Here is a 22,323-nt window from a genome sequence, read left to right as displayed (position 1 = left end):
TCCTCTACGTGTTACGTTTTCCCGGAAACCTGAGAGCTCGTGTTGGTAAATCCGTTTCTTCTTGCGTTGTACGCAGTGTCGAAATCAGGCAACAGTCTGTTTATTTTGATTAAAACTATTAATTATAGTTTCAGTTTACTCATCCGAAAGATCTGTTGTTTACCGAAATTATGTGAAACCAATTAAATATTCGAATAATTTTCATGTGTTATCCAAATATGGTAAGATCCTATTATTAATAATTATTTCTAAAGATCTGCAAAAATAATTACTTAGACTAACTGTTTTGTAGCGTTTTAGATTAAACGATGTTTTCATATCTTTAAAACATGAGAACACTGGACTACTTCCAATAAATTATTATATATATTAATAGTTTATAGATAAGTTACGTAATGTTTTTTAGGTGGTCGAACAATCTCTAAGCAAACGTGCTTATGTTGTTCAACGAATTCGTTGTAAGAGTAAATTTCCATATCTGATTAGTAGTGTTTTTTAATAATTCTTTAAAAATACCTGGTAGGTGATTACATCAATACACGTGATACAAGTACGGTGGTGATCACTACCCACATGAAGTCAAGATAACAAAACACTTATTAGTGTATTAATTGTTTATCCAGTTAACAATTATACAAATACAAAACTGTATTGTTATCCAGTTAACAATAATACTAATAGTTAACTGTAATTATTGTTCATCCAGGTAACAATAATACTAATAATTAGCTGTAATTATTGTTCATCCAGGTAACAATAATACTAATAGTTAGCTGTAATTATTGTTCATCCAGTAAAAAACAATGCTAATACTAAACTATAGAATATATTCCCTGTTCTTGCAGTGAACAACAGTATTAATACTAAACCTTACTCTTATTCAATGAGTTATTCCAAAAAATGTTTTTATTTCTGAGGTCAAATAAAGAGATTTTTAAGCAAGATAATAAGGATGAATAATTTCCTTGTTTAAGTGTGATTAACTTACGCTGAACTATGTAATAGTTGAGCTATAATGACCTTTTTAGATAGTCTTCATTTGTTAAACTTGTGTTAAAAACAAATGTATGTTTTAATCTAGTCTGCATTCTGTATTTTTTGTTTCCCATAAGAAAGGAAAATACAAACGTGATAATATCATATACGTCTGAGTTTTGTACTTGTCATTGTTATTAAACTATGTTTTGTATTTGTCATTGTTATTAAACTATGTTTGTTAACAAATGAATTGGTTACTATAATGTAAACCTTTTCATATGTTACAGTTTATTTTTCATTTTTTACCTTATTATTAGAGTGTTTGGCACAGTTGGCGCTGGTGTAAGTGTCATTAAATACAATCAACCGACAGAAGATGTGTGACTGGAGATGACTCGAAAATTTGTTGAAATAAGTTTTTTTCCAAATTAAGGCTTTCAACAGTTTGTTCCATTTATTATTTTTCTGTTGTAATTGTTAAGTAACTGCTATTTAACAACAACGAATTAACTCTATTAGAGATAGTATATTTTAAAACCAGTGATTTTTTTTTACTAACGCCACAATTTTTTAGGCTTACAACTTCTTCAAATATTAGTAATTTTAAACAACTAAAATAAATTAAAGTATTTACATACGTTTAACGAAAGTAGAATATTTAAAACAAAATTGGAAGTCATAAAATAATATTAAAATTTAATAACCATTGATGTATAAAATATAAGTCATGTAATTTGTTCTTTATTCATAACTTGTCATGATAAAATGATATATGCGATTAACCTAGCCATACAGAAATCTTTGAATTACAAATTTTTAAGAAAAACCCAAACATCTCTGTGTTTATCACACATTAAGTTAAAAAATCTCAAACAATAATCTTTATTCAACTTTTTCTAAATTTAATGACTCCATTTACATATATAAACACAAATTTTAGGAGATAGGCCTCAAATGTATATCGGAATCAAACCCAAATCTGATTTAATTATTAAAGTGTGCTGTGTTCTGCGTGTAGACATACACTATGATATTGGATAGGTTGGTTTTAATTTTTGTAATTGTTGTTTAACATTACGATATTAGTCAGGATGGATTTTACCATTACTATTGTCAATTACAACTCTAGTCAGATTAGTTTTAACTATTACTATTGTTGTTCAACAGTTACTAAAACAGTCAGGTCAGTTTTAACTATTATTGTTGTTGTTCAACAGTTACTACAACAGTCAGGTCAGTTTCAACTGGTGTCATTGTTATTAATCCAATATAACATCATCCACATTGGTTTTAAGACTGTTATTGTTTAACAGTTATTAAGCCTTATTTGAACAGGGAAAGTGTAAGGCTTAGACAAAATAAACAACAACGAAATGAAAGTAATTATTAACAACTCGAACTGACATCAGGGTAAACGTCACTTAAATTATTCTGAACTTTAGTACATTTCGCGATCCAGCTTGTGTTGTCACGGGGAGGCTTAACTTTCGTAAAGTCTGTAAAAAATATTCTTCTATCAATATAATAATATTTTTTCTCCTATACACAAATGTGAACTACATTACTGAATTGTAGTCAACATTTTATCTACTTTGATTTTGTAACAAAAATTCCACCAATGTAAATGGTTCATCGTCAACTCCAGTACTGTGATTAAAACAAACAGAAGAACATAGTACATCTCTAATTCTGTCAATATAAGTTAGTTGGACTGCTTGATGTGTCTGAATCATTGAAGGTAGTGTAACAGCACGAGGGGGGATATTGATCTCAGTATGTCACTTCCGGGGTAGAATAGCAGTAAGGTTACATGCTAGAATTGAGCACAATTGGTCCATCGGTTTACTATAGTTATAAGCTCACACACACACACTGATGTTTTAGATAATAATTTGAATGAAAAACGTTTATATTCAAAGTAAATGGAAGGAAAACAACACTGTTTGGGATAAATGAATATGGCGGATACTAGAAATTACATCCTGGAAAGAAGACAACATTTTATTTAAAATTTAGGCACTGTTTGTGACAGTGAGGTATTTTTGCCATTGACTTATTAAGTTAGTTACGTTTGTTCCATAACCCAAAGGGAGCTGGTTGTCTTCTACCACTATGTCCGCGCTTTGATCTTCGGTGAAGTTTCCACACATTAAAGACGGTCCTTGTGTCCCCGCGTATTGATGCAGAAGAGAAACAGCAGTCGCCACCCACTTCACAGGGGTGAGGATCTTTCTCTTGTTGACGGTGTTAGCACCCACCCATTCCACTGCTTCGGTCTTAGCCAGGTATTGAGACCTCTGATAGGGTTCGGAACTTTGACGTCTGTAAGTCTTTCTCTGGGACAACAACGGGAACTGGAGTTCTGTAACAGGTTTGTCGGGATAGTTTGTGCAGAACAGAGCATGCGCAAATCGAATATCGGCGAAATAATCGTCGACTGCTTGAGAGAGTTCCCGAATCAAGGCAGTGAGAGAGGAGTTGGTTCGAGGAACAACAAACTGATTCACACCGACCACGAGAGTATACGTTTGTTTGTACATATTCCTGTACACGCAGTCCTGGGCACTCATAACAGCATTGTCCGAGTAACTCCCCTTACTTAGCATGAAATCATCGACACTCCATGGCAAGAGTTGAACAGGCAAACCCTCGTTTGAAAGATCGTATATTAATCGTCTGACTGAGGCTGGACAACCGTCGTCGTAAAAGGTAAACTTTGAGGCCCCGAGTACGTTGTAGTAAGCAATAAAATCTGCAATCTGCCATTTTACATTAGGAACCTTGGATAGCTCTGAAGTCAGTGGTTTGACACAAACACCAAAAGTGGGCTCTTCTGAAGTCTGTGTAACAGATGCGTGAAACTGATGAACTTTGATCCAAATGTTCTTCTGTGATTCATCCTGTTTACTTGTTCTCAAGGTAACATCTGATGGGCTTTCTTGTCCCCCCACAGGATCTTTACAAATAAATTCGTACCCTTGTTCGGTAGAATTGTCTTCAGTAATTTTTGCATAAGTGGCATTGACTTTACGTACTATTATTTGACCAAGTTCTCTGTGTTCGTACCTCATCAGACACTCTGCTGTCATTAGCTCAGTAACTAATTCTTCTGGCTGTGTGTTACTGGTAGCGAAGATGCGAACAAGAGGTGAATCCTGAACCCAATCACGGTCATCCCAATAAGCCGAATACAAAACAAAATGAGGTGAAATTTGTTGCCAAGTGTCCAGCCACCCACTGTGTTCCCTCAAGATATATGATGGTTCGCTTTCATTCCATGTTTGAGTCTTCCAGCTAGGACCACTTCCCACAAACTGCATGACATACCACGGGTCAGGCTGCGGATGTCTCTCCATTTGACGAACAAACAATTTAAATATAGTTACCCTATTTTCTTCAGTAGCTCTTTTGGTTTGTAAAATGTTAATGAAGGGAAACAGACTTTTCCCAACGTCAGAAACACTCACTAAAATCAAAATACAACCAAGCAACAAAAGTACATTTCTTTGCCTCCAAATCTTCCTAAAAAACGCCATTGGAAAGATGGTTTTTATACTCGTTCCTCACTGTAAAATATAATATAAAATATAATACTGTTAAATGTAAGACAGTCACTTTAACACAACTACAAATGTTACATTATTTACGTGTTCTGGGTGCATGGTTTACTCTTTAGTGATTAAAACACAACCACCAATTTACATTATTTACGTGTTCTTGTTTTATGGTTTATCCTTAGTGACTTTAACACAACTACCAATGTCACATTATTTACGTATTCTGGGTGCATGGTTTACTCTTTAGTGATTAAAACACAACTACCAATGTCACATTATTTACGTATTCTGGGTGCACGATTTACTCTTTAGTGATTAAAACACAACTACAAACGTTACATTATTTACGTATTCTGGGTGCATGGTGTACTCTTTAGTGATTAAAATACAACTAACAATGTTACATTATTTACGTGTTCTGGGTGCATGGTTTACTCTTTAGTGATTAAAACACAACTACAAATGTTACATTATTTACGTATTCTGGGTGCATGGTTTACTCTTTAGTGATTAAAACACAACTAACAATGTTACATTATTTACGTGTTCTGGGTGCATGGTTTATTCTTTAGTGACTTTAACTCAACTACCCAGGTTCGATTATTAACATGTTCTGAACGTGTAGTTTACCGTTTCGTGACTTTATCACAATTAAAAGTTATATTATTTGTGTGCTCTGGATACATGGTTTACTGTTTTGTTACTTAACTTATAACTACCAATGTTACATTATTTATGTATCCTGGGAGCATGGATTACTCCTGAGTGACTTTAGCACAACTGCTTTGTTACATTATTTACGTGTTGTGTATGGATGGAGTGCTCTTTTGTAACTTAACTCGATATTTACGAATGTTATATTATTTACATATTCTTGATGAATGGTTTGCCCTTTAGTGATTTTATCACAACTAAATGCTACTTTATTTACGTGTTCTGGGTGCGTGGGTTACTGTTTAGTGACTTTAACACAACTACAAATTTCACATTACTTACGTGTTCTGGGTGCAAGGTTTACTCTTTACTGACTTTACACAACATCCATTATTACATTATTAACGTTTTCTGGATTCATAGATTACTCTTTGATTAGGTATCTCGATAACTACCAATGCTACATTATTTACGTGTTCTGGGTGAATGATTTTATCTTTAGTTAGTTAACTCGATAACTACGAATGTTAAATTATTTACGTGTTTTGGTTGCATGATTTACTCTTTAGTGATTTTAACATAACTACCAATATTACATTATTTACGTATTCTGGATGGATGGTTTACTCTTTAGTAACTTTATTTCAACTACGAATGTCACATTATTTAAAAGTACTGGATACATGGTTTACTGTTTAGTAACTTTAACACAACTACCAGTATTACATTATTTACGTGTTCTGGGTGCATGGTTTAATCTTTAGTGACTTTAACATAATTACCAATGTTACATTATTAAGTTATTCTGGGTGCATGATTTACACTTTAATGAGTTTAACATAACTACCAATGTTACATTATTAACTTATTCTGGGTGCATGGTTTACTCTTTAATGACTTTAACATAACTACCAATGTTACATTATTAAGTTATTCTGGGTGCATGATTTACACTTTAATGACTTTAACATAACTACCAATGTTACATTATTAAGGGTGCATGGTTTACTCTTTAGTGACTTTAACATAACTACAAATGTTACATTATTAACTTATTCTGGGTGCATGGTTTACTCTTTAGTGACTTTAACATAACTACCAATGTTACATTATTAACTTATTCTGGGTGCATGGTTTACTCTTTAATGACTTTAACATAACTTCCAATGATACATTATTAACTTATTCTGGGTGCATGGTTTACTCTTTAGTGACTTTAACATAACTACCAATGTTACATTATTAACTTATTCTGGGTGCATGGTCTACTCTTTAATGACTTTAACATAACTTCCAATGATATATTATTAACTTATTCTGGGTGCATGGTTTACTCTTTAGTGACTTTAACATAACTACCAGTGTTACATTATTAACTTATTCTGGGTGCATGGTTTACTCTTTAATGACTTTAACATAACTTCCAATGTTACATTATTAACTTATTCTGGGTGCATGGTTTACTCTTTAGTGACTTTAACATAACTACAAATGTTACATTATTAACTTATTCTGGGTGCATGATTTACACTTTAATGACTTTAACATAACTTCCAATGTTACATTATTAACTTATTCTGGGTGCATGGTTTACTCTTTAATGACTTTAACTCCACTCCCATTGTCACATTATTTTGGTGTTGTGTGTGGATGGTGTGCTTTGTAGTTACTTAATTCGATATTTAGAAATGTTATATTACTTAACTCTATCACTACTAAAGTTACATTATTTAAGAGTTCTGGATCTATGAATTACTCTTTAGTGATTTCAACACAATTATTTCGCTATGGAAATAAAACTTTTAGGAATTGTTAATTGATTTACGAACTATGAAGCACGTGCTTAGTTTATAGTTTTATTGTTAAAAAGCTATATAAAGAATTGTTTATCTTTGTATCTGTAAAAATATTCTGCATTTAATATAAGAAATATCTCTCCACTGTACTATTTAGTATAAGAAATCTCTCTCCACTCTGTTTTCTTATTTGCATCAGAGCCTCATAAAATTTAGTTTTCATATTTTGGAACATTAAAAATAATTGATAAATGAAAACGTTTCTTATTGCATGTTCTGAAACTATTTTTAGTTTTATTAGAAATGGTAACATCTAATAAAATTTATTCAAGTAATTAATTTGTTAAATTATTTTCCTTACGTTTTAAACACAGTTTATAGCTTGAGTAATAAAGTTTTGAATACACAGTTTATAGCTTGAGTAATAAAGTTTTGAATACACAGTTTATAGCTTGAGTAATAAAGTTTTGAATATACAGTTTATAGCTTGAGTAATAAAGTTTTGAATACACAGTTTATAGGTTGAGTAATAAAGTTTTGAATACACAGTTTATAGCTTGAGTAATAAAGTTTTGAATACACAGTTTATAGCTTGAGTAATAAAGTTTTGAATACACAGTTTATAGCTTGAGTAATAAAGTTTTGAATACACAGTTTAGATATCCGTTAATATTATTATAAAACCATTGATTCTGATATTCATAAAATAGTTTTATTTAAACAAAACTTTGAAAATAATTAATATGTACTTGATAAGTTGAAGTTGTTCATCATGTTATCAGTCTTTAGTCTAAGTAACAAGTTTAGGTTTCGTAATGAAGTAAAACACATTAAATTTTGATGAGATAATGTTTAAAAATGCAACTTTAACTTTTAACTGTAACGGATTTACTGTGAATTTTAAAAAAATTAAATATCTTTGTTTGTTCCAGTTCAATGTATGTAATGAATATCGTTAAATTATTATTGCTTTAGTCCTGCCTGTTCTCTAATTTTGTGGAAGAATCTCGAGAGTAAGAATAAGTCATATAAAACACGAATATCCTTGAACTTTCGAGAACGTATCCTTAAAGTTTATAAATCGACGAGCCGAGAGACAGTAATAAAATATTGTTTAGTTGCTGCAGTCAGTATACCATAATCCTTGGACGCTATAACTCTGATTAATGCTTATTAATAGGAAAACTACAGAATTTGGACAGGAACGTTTATAGATTTCGATCAGTACAAACCGTTCAACTTCGGACATTACTATTTCTACAAGGACGTTAAATATCTGTCTTTCTTTGTGAAAGGTTAGCTTGTAAACCACGTTAGTCTAAACAAGTATAGAGGTAGCTAGCATTCCCATCAGTTGAAATGTATCCGTCTATCAACATAAAAGTAATTTGTGCTTCGTGGACCTGGACCATTGATAAAATATTCAGTTCCAAACCATATAGAATACTGAATATTGTTTATGAGTGTGAAATGTTTCATAGATAAATTATTATTTGTAATAACCGTTATTATAATTGTATTATTATTTTTATATTTTAATATATACTTGTGTTCAGAATGTTTGTTTTTCTTATAACAAAGCCACATCCCATTATCTGCTGAATCCGCCGAGGGAAATCAAACCCCTGACTTCAGCGTTGTAAATCCGAAGATTTACCGCTGTACCAGCGGGGGACGTGTTAAGAAAAAAACTTGTCTGTATCAATGTTGTGGGTAAATATAATAAATTTGATACATATTAGCATTTAATTAATTTATAAATTAAATTACATTTCCTGCTATATGAAATCTTAATAGCTAGTTAACATAACATAATAAATCAGAGACTCCTCCGGGATGCCCCAGTGGCTCAGCAGTATGTCTGCGGACTTACAACGCTAAAAATGGGGTGTCGATACCCGTGGTGGGTAGAGCACAGATAGCCCAATGTGTAGCTTTGTGCTTAATTCAAAACAAAAACAACATCGTCCGCGATAAATTATATTACGTAACATAAAATAACTTTTACAGAATGAGAAACAAATCTGTGATGATAATAAACCATACTATTTAAACTGTGATGATAATGAATTATTTAAACTTGTATTTCCTTTAATTTTAGTAATTGCGCGTGGTTATTACATTTTGGTGAATTTTACAGATAATTAAAATTATTTGATTTTAACTTTATATGAACTGAGATAAAAGCGACGTACCACAATAACTGTTCAACTTAAAGAATAGTTACGACCATAATGATTATTTGGTAAACAATAAATATATGAAGATCATTCGATTCTTCGAGTTATACATTCTGATAAAGAACGTGAATCTTCCAGAGGATCAGAAAAGTATATGAAACGTGAAGACGAGTTGCTGAGGCCAAGATTGCTATTATTTAATCCAATTTGGTTTTTAAAATTGGGGACGAGATGAGGCAATCAGGTGAATAATGCAAGAAGTATCCACAAAGTTCGAGACAGAAGCGAGTTACCTTGCCTAACTGTAGGGACCTTCCATACACAACATGGTGTGAAGGTAATTCGTATTAAGAAAGAGAGCATATAGGAAAATAGAAATTAGAGGTTACATTAGCTTCAACCGGCTTCACAGGAAATCTCTATACACTAAATGAAAGTTACAACACCAGAAATCTAACTTCTAGTTTCAATAAACGTGGAAACACAACAGAATAAATACAATAAAACAGAGGCGCAACACAGCAAAATTCATAAAAACAGGTAGTTTAAACCAAAGACACCCATCTCTATCTGCATCAGGTTGTACTGGCGTAAGAATTGTTAATTGGTTGGCATCAGGAAGAGATAACCAGAAGTAGGTAATCCTGCTGAAGGTCCCGTAGCACTTTACGAGATCACTTTCAGAATATATATCTTTCTTATAGCACAATCGCATTGGGCTATCTGTTGTTCAGAAGATAAGCAGGCATGGATCTACCAATGAATTCTGTAAACCATCTATTTCAACAATACTCACTCGAATGACAAATGACAATACCATAAACGATGAAAAAGGAAAATACCAAAACTTAGCTGGATAGTGTGAAGAAATATATGAATATACTGAGAAAAGACGAAACACAATTTTAAAAACAAATTGTACTTTGTTTCAACTTTAATTAACAAGTGTAGTTTTGTGTTTCACGACTTTAAATAAAATTGTACTTTGTTTCAACTTTAATTAACGAGTGTAGTTTGTGTGTTTCACGACTTTAAATAAAATTGTACTTTGTGCTAACTTTAATTAACGAATGTAGTTTGTGTTTCACTACTTTAAATCAAATTGTACTTTGTTTCAACTTTAATTAACGAGTGTAGTTTGTGTGTTTCACGACTTTAAATAAAATTGTACTTTGTGCTAACTTTAATTAACGAATGTAGTTTGTGCTTCACTACTTTAAATCAAATTGTACTTTGTTTCAACTTTAATTAACGAGTGTAGTTTTGTGTTTCACAACTTTTAAATCAAATTGTACTTTGTTTCAACTTTAATTAACGAGTGTAGTTTTGTGTTTCATAACTTTTAAATCAAATTATACTTTGTTTCAACTTTAATTAACGAGTGTAGTTTTTGTGTTTCACGACTTTAAATAAAATTGTACTTTGTGCTAACTTTAATTAACGAATGTAGTTTGTGTTTCACTACTTTAAATCAAATTGTACTTTGTTTCAACTTTAATTAACGAGTGTAGTTTGTGTGTTTCACGACTTTAAATAAAATTGTACTTTGTGCTAACTTTAATTAACGAATGTAGTTTGTGTTTCACTACTTTAAATCAAATTGTACTTTGTTTCAACTTTAATTAACGAGTGTAGTTTTGTGTTTCACAACTTTTAAATCAAATTGTACTTTGTTTCAACTTTAATTAACGAGTGTAGTTTTGTGTTTCACAACTTTTAAATCAAATTGTACTTTGTTTCAACTTTAATTAACGAGTGTAGTTTTTGTGTTTCACAACTTTTAAATCAAATTGTACTTTGTTTCAACTTTAATTAACGAATGTAGTTTGTGTTTCACTACTTTAAATCAAATTGTACTTTGTTTCAACTTTAATTAACGAGTGTAGTTTTTGTGTTTCACAACTTTTAAATCAAATTGCACTTTGTTTCAACTTTAATTAACGAATGTAGTTTGTGTTTCACTACTTTAAATCAAATTGTACTTTGTTTCAACTTTAATTAACGAGTGTAGTTTTGTGTTTCACAACTTTTAAATCAAATTGTACTTTGTTTCAACTTTATTTAACGAATGTAGTTTGTGTTTCACTACTTTAAATCAAATTGTACTTTGTTTCAACTTTAATTAACGAGTGTAGTTTTGTGTTTCACAACTTTTAAATCAAATTGTACTTTGTTTCAACTTTAATTAACGAGTGTAGTTTTTGTGTTTCACAACTTGAAATCAAATTGCACTTTTTCCAATTTTAATGAACGAGTGTAGTTTGTGTGTTTCACGACTTTAAATAAAATTGTACTTTGTGCTAACTTTAATTAACGAGTGTAGTTTGTGTTTCACGACTTTAAATAAAATTGTACTTTGTGCTAACTTTAATTAACGAGTGTAGTTTTTGTGTTTCGCAACTTTAACTCAAATTGTACTTTGTGCTAACTTTAAAATGACTAATGTTTATTTTCAGAATCTTTTCTTTGACTTAATATAATAGTGCGAGTTCAATTTATCTTTCGTTCGAGGGACTTTATAACATTGATTGTTTGTTTGTTTAGAATTAAGCACGAACCTTCACAATGTGCTCTGACCACCAAGGGTATCAAAACCCGGTTTCTAGCGGTGCGAGTCTGCAGACATACTGCTATGCCACTGGGTTTGCAGGATTGAGGTCGGAAGATATTCCGTAGTAAAGTGTTATTGTTGAATGTAGTGGAGATGAAGAGACCCATCGGGCAATGAGAACAGTAGACAGTCTGTACTTAATCATTAGAGACCGTTGCTATTAACAGCTGTGTGGGCAGAAAATTATTATAAAACATATTCGGGAGGGGGGCATACATTAATTAGGTATGATGGCTACAGTTACCTCTATGGATTGCTGACTAATTTACTTTGGTCCATTTGATGTTCTAGTTTAGTGACTACCAAATTAGTGTTCCAACGAAGTATTGAAGGCGCGAGGAGTTTTCCAATTATGATATAATTAACAACAAAGTGACGTCCAAAGTTAGGACTATTAACAACAAAGTGACGTCCAAAGTTAGGACTATTTTTAGATCGTGAAATCATGTAAGCTGTAAAAGTTGCAGCCTAATAATTAAAACGCTTTTTCCATCATTAAATAGATTAGGCCTAACAATTCAGCTCGTCATCACTTTCCACTGCTAACTCTTGAGATACTATTTCCACAACCAATAGTAAAACTGACTGACAGTTTACAATGCCACAACGGCTGAAATATCGGACATATTTCTTGCGACTGGGATAAAAATTCGTAACCTTCAGGTTTCGAGTTGAGCGCCTAAACCAACTATTCAACAGTTCTCACAGTAACACTGCCTCAAAACAATTTCACAATCGTTTAACAATCCTTGAAATACAAATGTAGTTCTTTGCCTATTTTACTACACATGACGTTCCCAAATGCCGTATTGTTACAGCATGAAATAGGTTTCCTATCTGTGCCAGCTATCCCAAAGTTACCAGTGTAAGACTAAAGGTAAGGCAGCTAGATATCAACACCCACCGCCAACTAATGGGCTACTGTTTTACCAACGAACAGTGAGATTGACCGTCACATTAAAACGTTCTCACGAATGAATGGGCGAAAATGTTTGATGTGACGGGGATTCGAACCCCCGACCTTAGGATTACCAGACGAATGCCTTAATCACTTGGTTATGCCGTGCCCCATGAAATGAGTAAAGTAACCTTTGTTGTATTTGAAAATAATAAACATTTAATGGATAAAAGACATATCTACCAAGTCAGAAAATTACTGTCTTGATTCGTGTCTACAGACGACCAACCACAAAAACACGAATCAGTTTAGTGTGGTAGTGCACCATAAGTACACTTAGTTGTGGTATGGTGTTTAATACATTACAAAAATAGAGTTAGTTGTGGTAGTACTGTTTAATACATTACATCAGTACACTTAGTTGTGGTAGTGGTGTTTAATACATTACAACAATAGAGTTAGTTGCGGTAGTACTGTTTAATACATTACATCAGTACACTTAGTTGTAATAGTAGTGTTTAATACATTAAATGAGTATACTTAGTTGTGGTAGTGGTATTTAATACATTACATCAGTACCCTTAGTTGTGGAAGTAGTGTTTAATACATTACAACAGTGCAGTTAGTTGTGGTAGTGTTTAATACATTACATCAGTAAACTTAGTTGTGGTAGTGGTGTTTAATACATTACAACAAAACAGTTAGTTGTGTTAATGGTGTTTAATACATTACATCAGTACACTTAGTTGTGGTAGTAGTGTCTAATACATTACATCAGTACACTTAGTTGTGGTAGTGGTGTTTAATACATTACAACAAAACAGTTAGTTGTGTTAATGGTGTTTAATACATTACATCAGTACACTTAGTTGTGGTAGTAGTGTCTAATACATTACATCAGTACACTTAGTTGTGGTAGTGGTGTTTAATACATTACAAGAATACATTTAGTTGTGATAGTAGTGTTTAATACATCACATAAGAACAATTTGTTGTGGTAGTGGTGTTTAATACTATTATAATAACACAGTTAGTTTTGGTAGTAGTGTTTAATACAATATATCAGTACACTTAGTTGTGGTAGTAGTGTTTAATACATTACAACAGTACAGTTAGTTGTGGTAGTTGTGTTTAATACATTACAACAATACAGTTAGTTGTAATAGTAGTGCTTAATACATTACAACAATAGAGTTAGTTGTGGCAGTAGTGTTTAATACATTACAACAATAGAGCTATTTGTGGCAGTAGTGTTTAATACATTACATCAGTACAATTAGTTGTGGTAGTAGTGTCTAATACATTACATCAGTACACTTAGTTGTGGTAGTGGTGTTTAATACATTACAAGAATACATTTAGTTGTGATAGTAGTGTTTAATACATCACATAAGAACAATTTGTTGTGGTAGTGGTGTTTAATACTATTATAATAATACAGTTAGTTTTGGTAGTAGTGTTTAATACAATATATCAGTACACTTAGTTGTGGTAGTAGTGTTTAATACATTACAACAGTACAGTTAGTTGTGGTAGTTGTGTTTAATACATTACAACAATACAGTTAGTTGTAATAGTAGTGCTTAATACATTACAACAATAGAGTTAGTTGTGGCAGTAGTGTTTAATACATTACAACAATAGAGCTATTTGTGGCAGTAGTGTTTAATACATTACATCAGTACAATTAGTTGTGGTAGTGGTGTTTAATACATTACAGCAGTACAATTAGTTGTGGTAGTAGTGTTTAATATATTACAACATTACAATTAGTTGTGGTAGTAGTGTTTAATACATTACATCAGTACACTTAGTTGTGGTTGTGGTGTTTAATACATTACAACAGTACCGTTAGTTGTGGTGGTAATGTTTAATACATTACATCAGTACACTTAGTTGTGGTAGTAGTATTTAATACATTACAACAATACAGTTGTGTTAGTAGTGTTTAATACATTACATCAGTTCAGTTAGTTGTGGTAGTGCTGTTTAATACAATACAACATTACAATTAGTTGTGGTAGTAGTGTTTAATACATTACATCAGTACACTTAGTTGTGGTAGTGGTGTTTATTACATTACATCAGTTCAGTTAGTTGTGGTAGTGCTGTTTAATACATTACAACATTACAATTAGTTGTGGTAGTAGTATTTAATACATTACAACAATACAGTTGTGGTAGTAGTGTTTAATACATTACAACAGTACAGTTAGTTGTGGTAGTGGCGTTTAATACATTACAACAATACAGTTAGTTATGATAGTAGTTTTAATAAATTACAACAATAGAGTTAGTTGTGGCCGTAGCGTTTAATACATTACAACAATACAGTTAGTTGTGATAGTAGTGTTTAATACATTACATCAGTACACTTAGTTGTGGTAGTGGTGTTTAATACATTACAATAATAGAGTTAATTGTGGTAGTAGATTTTCATACATTACATCAGTACACTTAGTTGTGGTAGTAGTATTTAATACATTACAACAATACAGTTGTGTTAGTAGTGTTTAATACATTACATCAGTACACTTAGTTGTGGTGGTAGTGTCTAATACATTACAACAATAAAGTTAGTTATGGTAGTAGTGTTTAATACATTTTACAATAGAGTGAGTTGTGGTAGTGGTGTTTAATACATTAGAACAATACAGTTAGTTGTGGTAGTGGTGTTTAATACATTATAACAATACAGGTAGTTGTGATAGTAGTGTTTAATACATCACATAAGTACACTTAGTTGTGGTAGTGGTGTTTAATACATTACAACAGTACCGTTAGTTGTGGTAGTGGTGATTAATACATTACATCAGTCTACTTAGTTGTGGTAGTGGTGTTTATTACATTACATCAGTACAGTTAGTTGTGGTAGTAGTGTTTAATACATTACATCAGTTCAGTTAGTTGTGGTATTGCTGTTTAATACATTACAACATTACAATTAGTTGTGGTAGTAGTATTTAATACATTACAAAAAAACAGTTGTGGTAGTAGTGTTTAATACATTACAACAGTACAGTTAGTTGTGGTAGTGGCGTTTAATACATTACAACAATACAGTTAGTTGTGGTAGTAGTGTTTAATACATTACAACAGTACAGTTAGTTGTGGTAGTAGTGTTTAATACATTACAACAATACAGTTAGTTGTGATAGTAGTGTTTAATACATTACAACAATACAGTTAGTTCTGATAGTAGTGTTTAATACATTACAACAATACAGTTAGTTCTGATAGTAGTGTTTAATACATTACAACAATACAGTTAGTTTTAATAGTAGTGTTTAATACATTACTACAATACAGTTAGTTATGATAGTAGTTTTAATAAATTACAACAACAGAGTTAGTTGTGGTAGTAGTTTTTAATACATTACAACAATACAGTTGGTTGTGGTAGTAGTGTTTAATACATTACAACAATACAGTTAGTTCTGATAGTAGTGTTTAATACATTACAGCAATACAGTTAGTTATGATAGTAGTGTTTAATACATTACAACAGTACATTTAGTTGTGGTAGTAGTGTTTAATACATTACAACAGTACAGTTAGTTGTGGTAGTAGTGTTTAATACATTACAACAATACAGTTAGTTGTGATAGTGGTGTTTAATACATTACAAAAATATAGTTAGTTGTGATAGTAGTGTTTAATACATTACAACAATATAGTTAGTTGTGATAGTAGTGTTTAATACATTACAACAATACAGTTAGTTGTGGTAGTGGTTTTTAATACATTACAACAATACAGTTAGTTGTGATAGTAGTGTTTAATACATTACAACAATACAGTTAGTTGTGATAGTAGTGTTTAATACATTACAGCAATACAGTTAGTTATGATAGTAGTGTTTAATACATTACAACAGTACAGTTAGTTGTGGTAGTAGTGTTTAATACATTACAACAGTACAGTTAGTTGTGGTAGTAGTGTTTAATACATTGCAACAATACAGTTAGTTGTGGTAGTAGTGTTTAGTACATTACATCAGTACATTTAGTTGTGGTAGTAGTGTTTAATACATTACAACAGTACAGTTAGTTGTGGTAGTAGTGTTTAATACATTACAACAATACAGTTAGTTGTGATAGTGGTGTTTAATACATTACAAAAATATAGTTAGTTGTGATAGTAGTGTTTAATACATTACAACAATATAGTTAGTTGTGATAGTAGTGTTTAATACATTACAACAATACAGTTAGTTGTGGTAGTGGTTTTTAATACATTACAACAATACAGTTAGTTGTGATAGTAGTGTTTAATACATTACAACAATACAGTTAGTTGTGGTAGTGGTGTTTAATACATTACAACATTACAATTAGTTGTGGTAGTAGTGTTTAATACATTACATCAGTACACTTAATTGTGGTTGTGGTGTTTAATACATTACAACAGTACCGTTAGTTGTGGTGGTAGTGTTTGATACATTACATCAGTACACTTAGTTGTGGTAGTAGTATTTAATACATTACAACAATACAGTTGTGTTAGTAGTGTTTAATACATTACATCAGTTCAGTTAGTTGTGGTAGTGCTGTTTAATACATTACAACATTACAATTAGTTGTGGTAGTAGTGTTTAATACATTACATCAGTACACTTAGTTGTGGTTGTGGTGTTTAATACATTACAACAGTACCGTTAGTTGTGGTAGTAGTTTTTAATACATTACAACAATACAGTTGGTTGTGGTAGTAGTGTTTAATTCATTACAACAATACAGTTAGTTGTGGTAGTAGTGTTTAATACATTACAACAATACAGTTAGTTGTGATAGTAGTGTTTAATTCATTACAACAATACAGTTAGTTGTGGTAGTAGTGTTTAATACATTACAACAATACAGTTAGTTCTGATAGTAGTGTTTAATTCATTACAACAATACAGTTAGTTGTGGTAGTAGTGTTTAATACATTACAACAATACAGTTAGTTGTGATAGTAGTGTTTAATTCATTACAACAATACAGTTAGTTGTGGTAGTAGTGTTTAATACATTACAACAATACAGTTAGTTGTGATAGTAGTGTTTAATTCATTACAACAATACAGTTAGTTGTGGTAGTGGTGTTTAATTCATTACAACAATACAGTTAGTTGTGGTAGTGGTGTTTAGTACATTACATCAGTACATTTAGTTGTGGTAGTAGTGTTTAATACATTACAACACTACAGTTAGTTGTGGTAGTAGTGTTTAATACATTACAACAATACAGTTAGTTGTGATAGTAGTGTTTAATACATTACAACAATATAGTTAGCTGTGATAGTAGTGTTTAATACATTACAACAATACAGTTAGTTGTGGTAGTAGTGTTTAGTACATTACATCAGTACACTTAGTTGTGGTAGTAGTGTTTAATACATTACAACAGTACAGTTAGTTGTGGTAGTAGTGTTTAATACATTACAACAATACAGTTAGTTGTGATAGTAGTGTTTAATACATTACAAAAATATAGTTAGTTGTGATAGTAGTGTTTAATACATTACAACAATATAGTTAGCTGTGATAGTAGTGTTTAATACATTACAACAATACAGTTAGTTGTGGTAGTGGTTTTTAATACATTACAACAATACAGTTAGTTCTGATAGTAGTGTTTAATTCATTACAACAATACAGTTAGTTGTGGTAGTAGTGTTTAATACATTACAACACTACAGTTAGTTGTGATAGTAGTGTTTAATTCATTACAACAATACAGTTAGTTGTGGTAGTAGTGTTTAATACATTACAACAATACAGTTAGTTCTGGTAGTAGTGTTTAATTCATTACAACAATACAGTTAGTTGTGGTAGTAGTGTTTAATACATTACAACAATACAGTTAGTTGTGATAGTAGTGTTTAATTCATTACAACAATACAGTTAGTTGTGGTAGTAGTGTTTAATACATTACAACAATACAGTTAGTTGTGATAGTAGTGTTTAATTCATTACAACAATACAGTTAGTTGTGGTAGTAGTGTTTAATACATTACAACAATACAGTTAGTTGTGATAGTAGTGTTTAATTCATTATAACAATACAGTTAGTTGTGGTAGTGGTGTTTAGTAAATTGGAACAGTACCATCAGTTGTGGTAGTGGTGTTTAATACATTATAACAATACAGTTAGTTGTGATAGTAGTGTTTAATACATTACAACAATACAGTTAGTTGTGATAGTAGTGTTTAGTACATTACAACAATACAGTTAGTTGTGATAGTAGTGTTTAATTCATTACAACAATACAGTTAGTTGTGGTAGTGGTGTTTAGTAAATTGGAACAGTACCATCAGTTGTGGTAGTGGTGTTTAATACATTACAACAATACAGTTAGTTGTGATAGTAGTGTTTAATACATTACAACAATACAGTTAGTTGTGATAGTAGTGTTTAATTCATTACAACAATACAGATAGTTGTGGTAGTGGTGTTTAGTAAATTGGAACAGTACCATCAGTTGTGTTAGTGGTGTTTAATACATTACAACAATACAGTTAGTTGTGATAGTAGTGTTTAATACATTACAACAATACAGTTAGTTGTGATAGTAGTGTTTAATTCATTACAACAATACAGTTAGTTGTGGTAGTGGTGTTTAGTAAATTAGAACAGTACCATCAGTTGTGGTAGTAGTGTTTAATACATTACAACAGTACAGTTAGTTGTGGTAGTAGTGTTTAATACATTACAACAATACAGTTAGTTGTGATAGTAGTGTTTAATACATTACAAAAATATAGTTAGTTGTGATAGTAGTGTTTAATACATTACAACAATATAGTTAGCTGTGATAGTAGTGTTTAATACATTACAACAATACAGTTAGTTGTGGTAGTGGTTTTTAATACATTACAACAATACAGTTAGTTCTGATAGTAGTGTTTAATTCATTACAACAATACAGTTAGCTGTGGTAGTAGTGTTTAATACATTACAACAATACAGTTAGTTGTGATAGTAGTGTTTAATTCATTACAACAATACAGTTAGTTGTGGTAGTAGTGTTTAATACATTACAACAATACAGTTAGTTGTGATAGTAGTGTTTAATTCATTACAACAATACAGTTAGTTGTGGTAGTGGTGTTTAGTAAATTGGAACAGTACCATCAGTTGTGGTAGTGGTGTTTAATACATTACAACAATACAGTTAGTTGTGATAGTAGTGTTTAATACATTACAACAATACAGTTAGTTGTGATAGTAGTGTTTAGTACATTACAACAATACAGTTAGTTGTGATAGTAGTGTTTAATTCATTACAACAATACAGTTAGTTGTGGTAGTGGTGTTTAGTAAATTGGAACAGTACCATCAGTTGTGGTAGTGGTGTTTAATACATTACAACAATACAGTTAGTTGTGATAGTAGTGTTTAATACATTACAACAATACAGTTAGTTGTGATAGTAGTGTTTAATTCATTACAACAATACAGTTAGTTGTGGTAGTGGTGTTTAGTAAATTGGAACAGTACCATCAGTTGTGGTAGTGGTGTTTAATACATTACAACAATACAGTTAGTTGTGATAGTAGTGTTTAATACATTACAACAATACAGTTAGTTGTGATAGTAGTGTTTAATTCATTACAACAATACAGTTAGTTGTGGTAGTGGTGTTTAGTAAATTAGAACAGTACCATCAGTTGTGGTAGTGGTGTTTAATACATTACAACAATACAGTTAGTTGTGATAGTAGTGTTTAATACATTACAACAATACAGTTAGTTGTGATAGTAGTGTTTAATTCATTACAACAATACAGTTAGTTGTGGTAGTGGTGTTTAATACATTACAACAATACAGTTAGTTGTGGTAGTAGTGTTTAATACATTACAACAATACAGTTAGTTGTGATAGTAGTGTTTAATTCATTACAACAATACAGTTAGTTGTGGTAGTGGTGTTTAGTAAATTAGAACAGTACCATCAGTTGTGGTAGTAGTGTTTAATACATTATAAAAGGACAAGTAGTTGTTATTTTCTATATACACCTTCAACAGTATGTTATTACTATTGTTTTTATACAGTATTCTATTACTATTGTTTGTATATAGTATTTTATTACTGTTGATTATATACAGTATTCTATTACTATTGTTTATATACAGTACTTTATAACTATTGTTTACATACAGTATGCTATTACTATTGTTTATATACAGTATGCTATTACTATTGTTTATATACAGTAGTTTATTACTATTGTTTATATACAGTACTTTATAACTATTGTTTATATACAGTACTTTATAACTATTGTTTACATACAGTATGCTATTACTATTGTTTTTATTCAGTACTTTTTACTATTGTTTATATACACTATGCTATTACTATTGTTTATATACAGTGTGCTATTACCATTGTTTATATACAGTATATGCTATTACTATTGTTTATATACAGTATATGCTATTACTATTATTTATATACAGTATGCTATTACTATTGTTTATGTACAGTATGCTATTTTTGTTTTTTAAAAATGATACGTTTTTGTTTTACTATTAAAGTAACTTTGTTCGCAGCTGGTATCGAACACCGGTCGTGACCTGATTGTTAGTGTACCATTACAGAAGATCCAAACTTCCATTAGACTATATCCTTGTAGTGGATAGTGATTGGCTGCCTTTACTGTAGAAAGTAGTGGAAAATTTGGTCTTTGTTTTAACCCTAAAATCTCTGACCTGGATATGTCGATAGATAACAACACAAAATATTTGCAGTTGTTTCAGACTTTCATACACCCTCTAACTTACTACTAACACATAGTTTAGGGTTTCAGGATGTCCTTGAGGTGTGATAAATTGTTAACTTATGAAGGGGACCGAGAGTGTCTGTTGCTAAACATAATGGGTCATTTATGGTGCGCCCAGCCCAGATTTGGAAGTTATAAAATATAAAGCTGGCCTGACTTTGAAATTGAAAAAGTGAGGCATTATAATAGCAGCGAGTGGAATAAACATACGCGATGAAATAGAGATCTAACATGTTTAGCAAAGCTCAGTGAACAATGATTCGAAAACCAATGAAACACAATAACTGGTACACAATTGCTCAGTTAAATAAAGTAAATTACACTCACCTTTAATAATATAGTAGGTGCTTGTGTACCCCCTGTGTAGCGGCTCTCTCAGCCGGTATAGGATAGAGTCCTTTGGGGTAAGAACATTTCATATGGCAAGGCCGTACTGTGATATGATTGGAAGGCATACTGGTGTGCATCTACTCTAGAGGACAGATGGCCAGTTTTGTGGTATTTTGGGATTAAACGCATTCGGTTTGTCATTGTGTAAACACGAACTCACCGTGCAAAACAACGTCACAAATGGAGTCACACATATATATATATATACACTTACACACTCAATATATATATATACATACATATACTTACTACACATATACACACACATATATAATAACAAAATACAGTTAAAATAAGGAAATATAAGTAACACTAAGATGATATAACTACAGTCATAGTAAGACACAATAAGTTACCCTAAGGTGATATAACTACAGTCAGGGTAAGACACTGTAAGTAACACTGAGGTGATATAAGTACAGTCACAGTAAGACACTGTAAGTAACACTGAGGTGATATAACTACAGTCACAGTAAGACACTGTAAGTAA

General features: G+C 31.2%; 1 protein-coding gene and 1 long non-coding RNA gene across 5 annotated transcripts; one reads left to right on the top strand and one right to left on the bottom strand.

The window, feature by feature from the left end:
• Window positions 1–11,961, top strand: LOC143234701 (uncharacterized). 4 transcript variants are annotated; one of them, XR_013018766.1, is made up of 4 exons: window positions 1–221; window positions 1,296–1,421; window positions 8,567–8,694; window positions 9,304–11,961. It is a non-coding gene; the product is annotated as an uncharacterized LOC143234701 (long non-coding RNA). The 4 variants fall into 4 exon arrangements; XR_013018764.1 differs by having other exon boundaries at window positions 8,567–8,698; XR_013018765.1 differs by lacking the exon at window positions 1,296–1,421 and having other exon boundaries at window positions 8,567–8,698; window positions 9,304–11,960.
• LOC143234699 (uncharacterized) lies at window positions 1,700–21,914 on the bottom strand. Its single transcript, XM_076472257.1, has 2 exons — window positions 21,771–21,914; window positions 1,700–4,544 (listed from the first exon to the last, which is right to left on the bottom strand). Exon 2 carries the CDS (start codon window positions 4,512–4,514, stop codon window positions 2,991–2,993), a length of 1,524 nt encoding a protein of 507 aa, XP_076328372.1. The 5' UTR covers window positions 4,515–4,544; window positions 21,771–21,914; the 3' UTR covers window positions 1,700–2,990.
• Between the last annotated feature and the right edge of the window lie 409 nt (window positions 21,915–22,323).

The sequence above is a fragment of the Tachypleus tridentatus genome, chromosome 12 (genome assembly GCF_004210375.1).
Source record: "Tachypleus tridentatus isolate NWPU-2018 chromosome 12, ASM421037v1, whole genome shotgun sequence".
Classification (NCBI taxonomy): Eukaryota; Metazoa; Arthropoda; class Merostomata; order Xiphosura; family Limulidae; genus Tachypleus; species Tachypleus tridentatus.
The sequence above is the reverse complement of the archived record's forward strand: the minus strand, read 5'-3'. Positions and strand labels throughout refer to the sequence as shown.

Coding starts and splice junctions, on each gene's coding strand:
- LOC143234699 (XM_076472257.1), bottom strand. CDS start 4,514: ATGGCGTTTTTTAGGAAGATTTGGAGGCAAAGAAATGTACTTTTGTTG.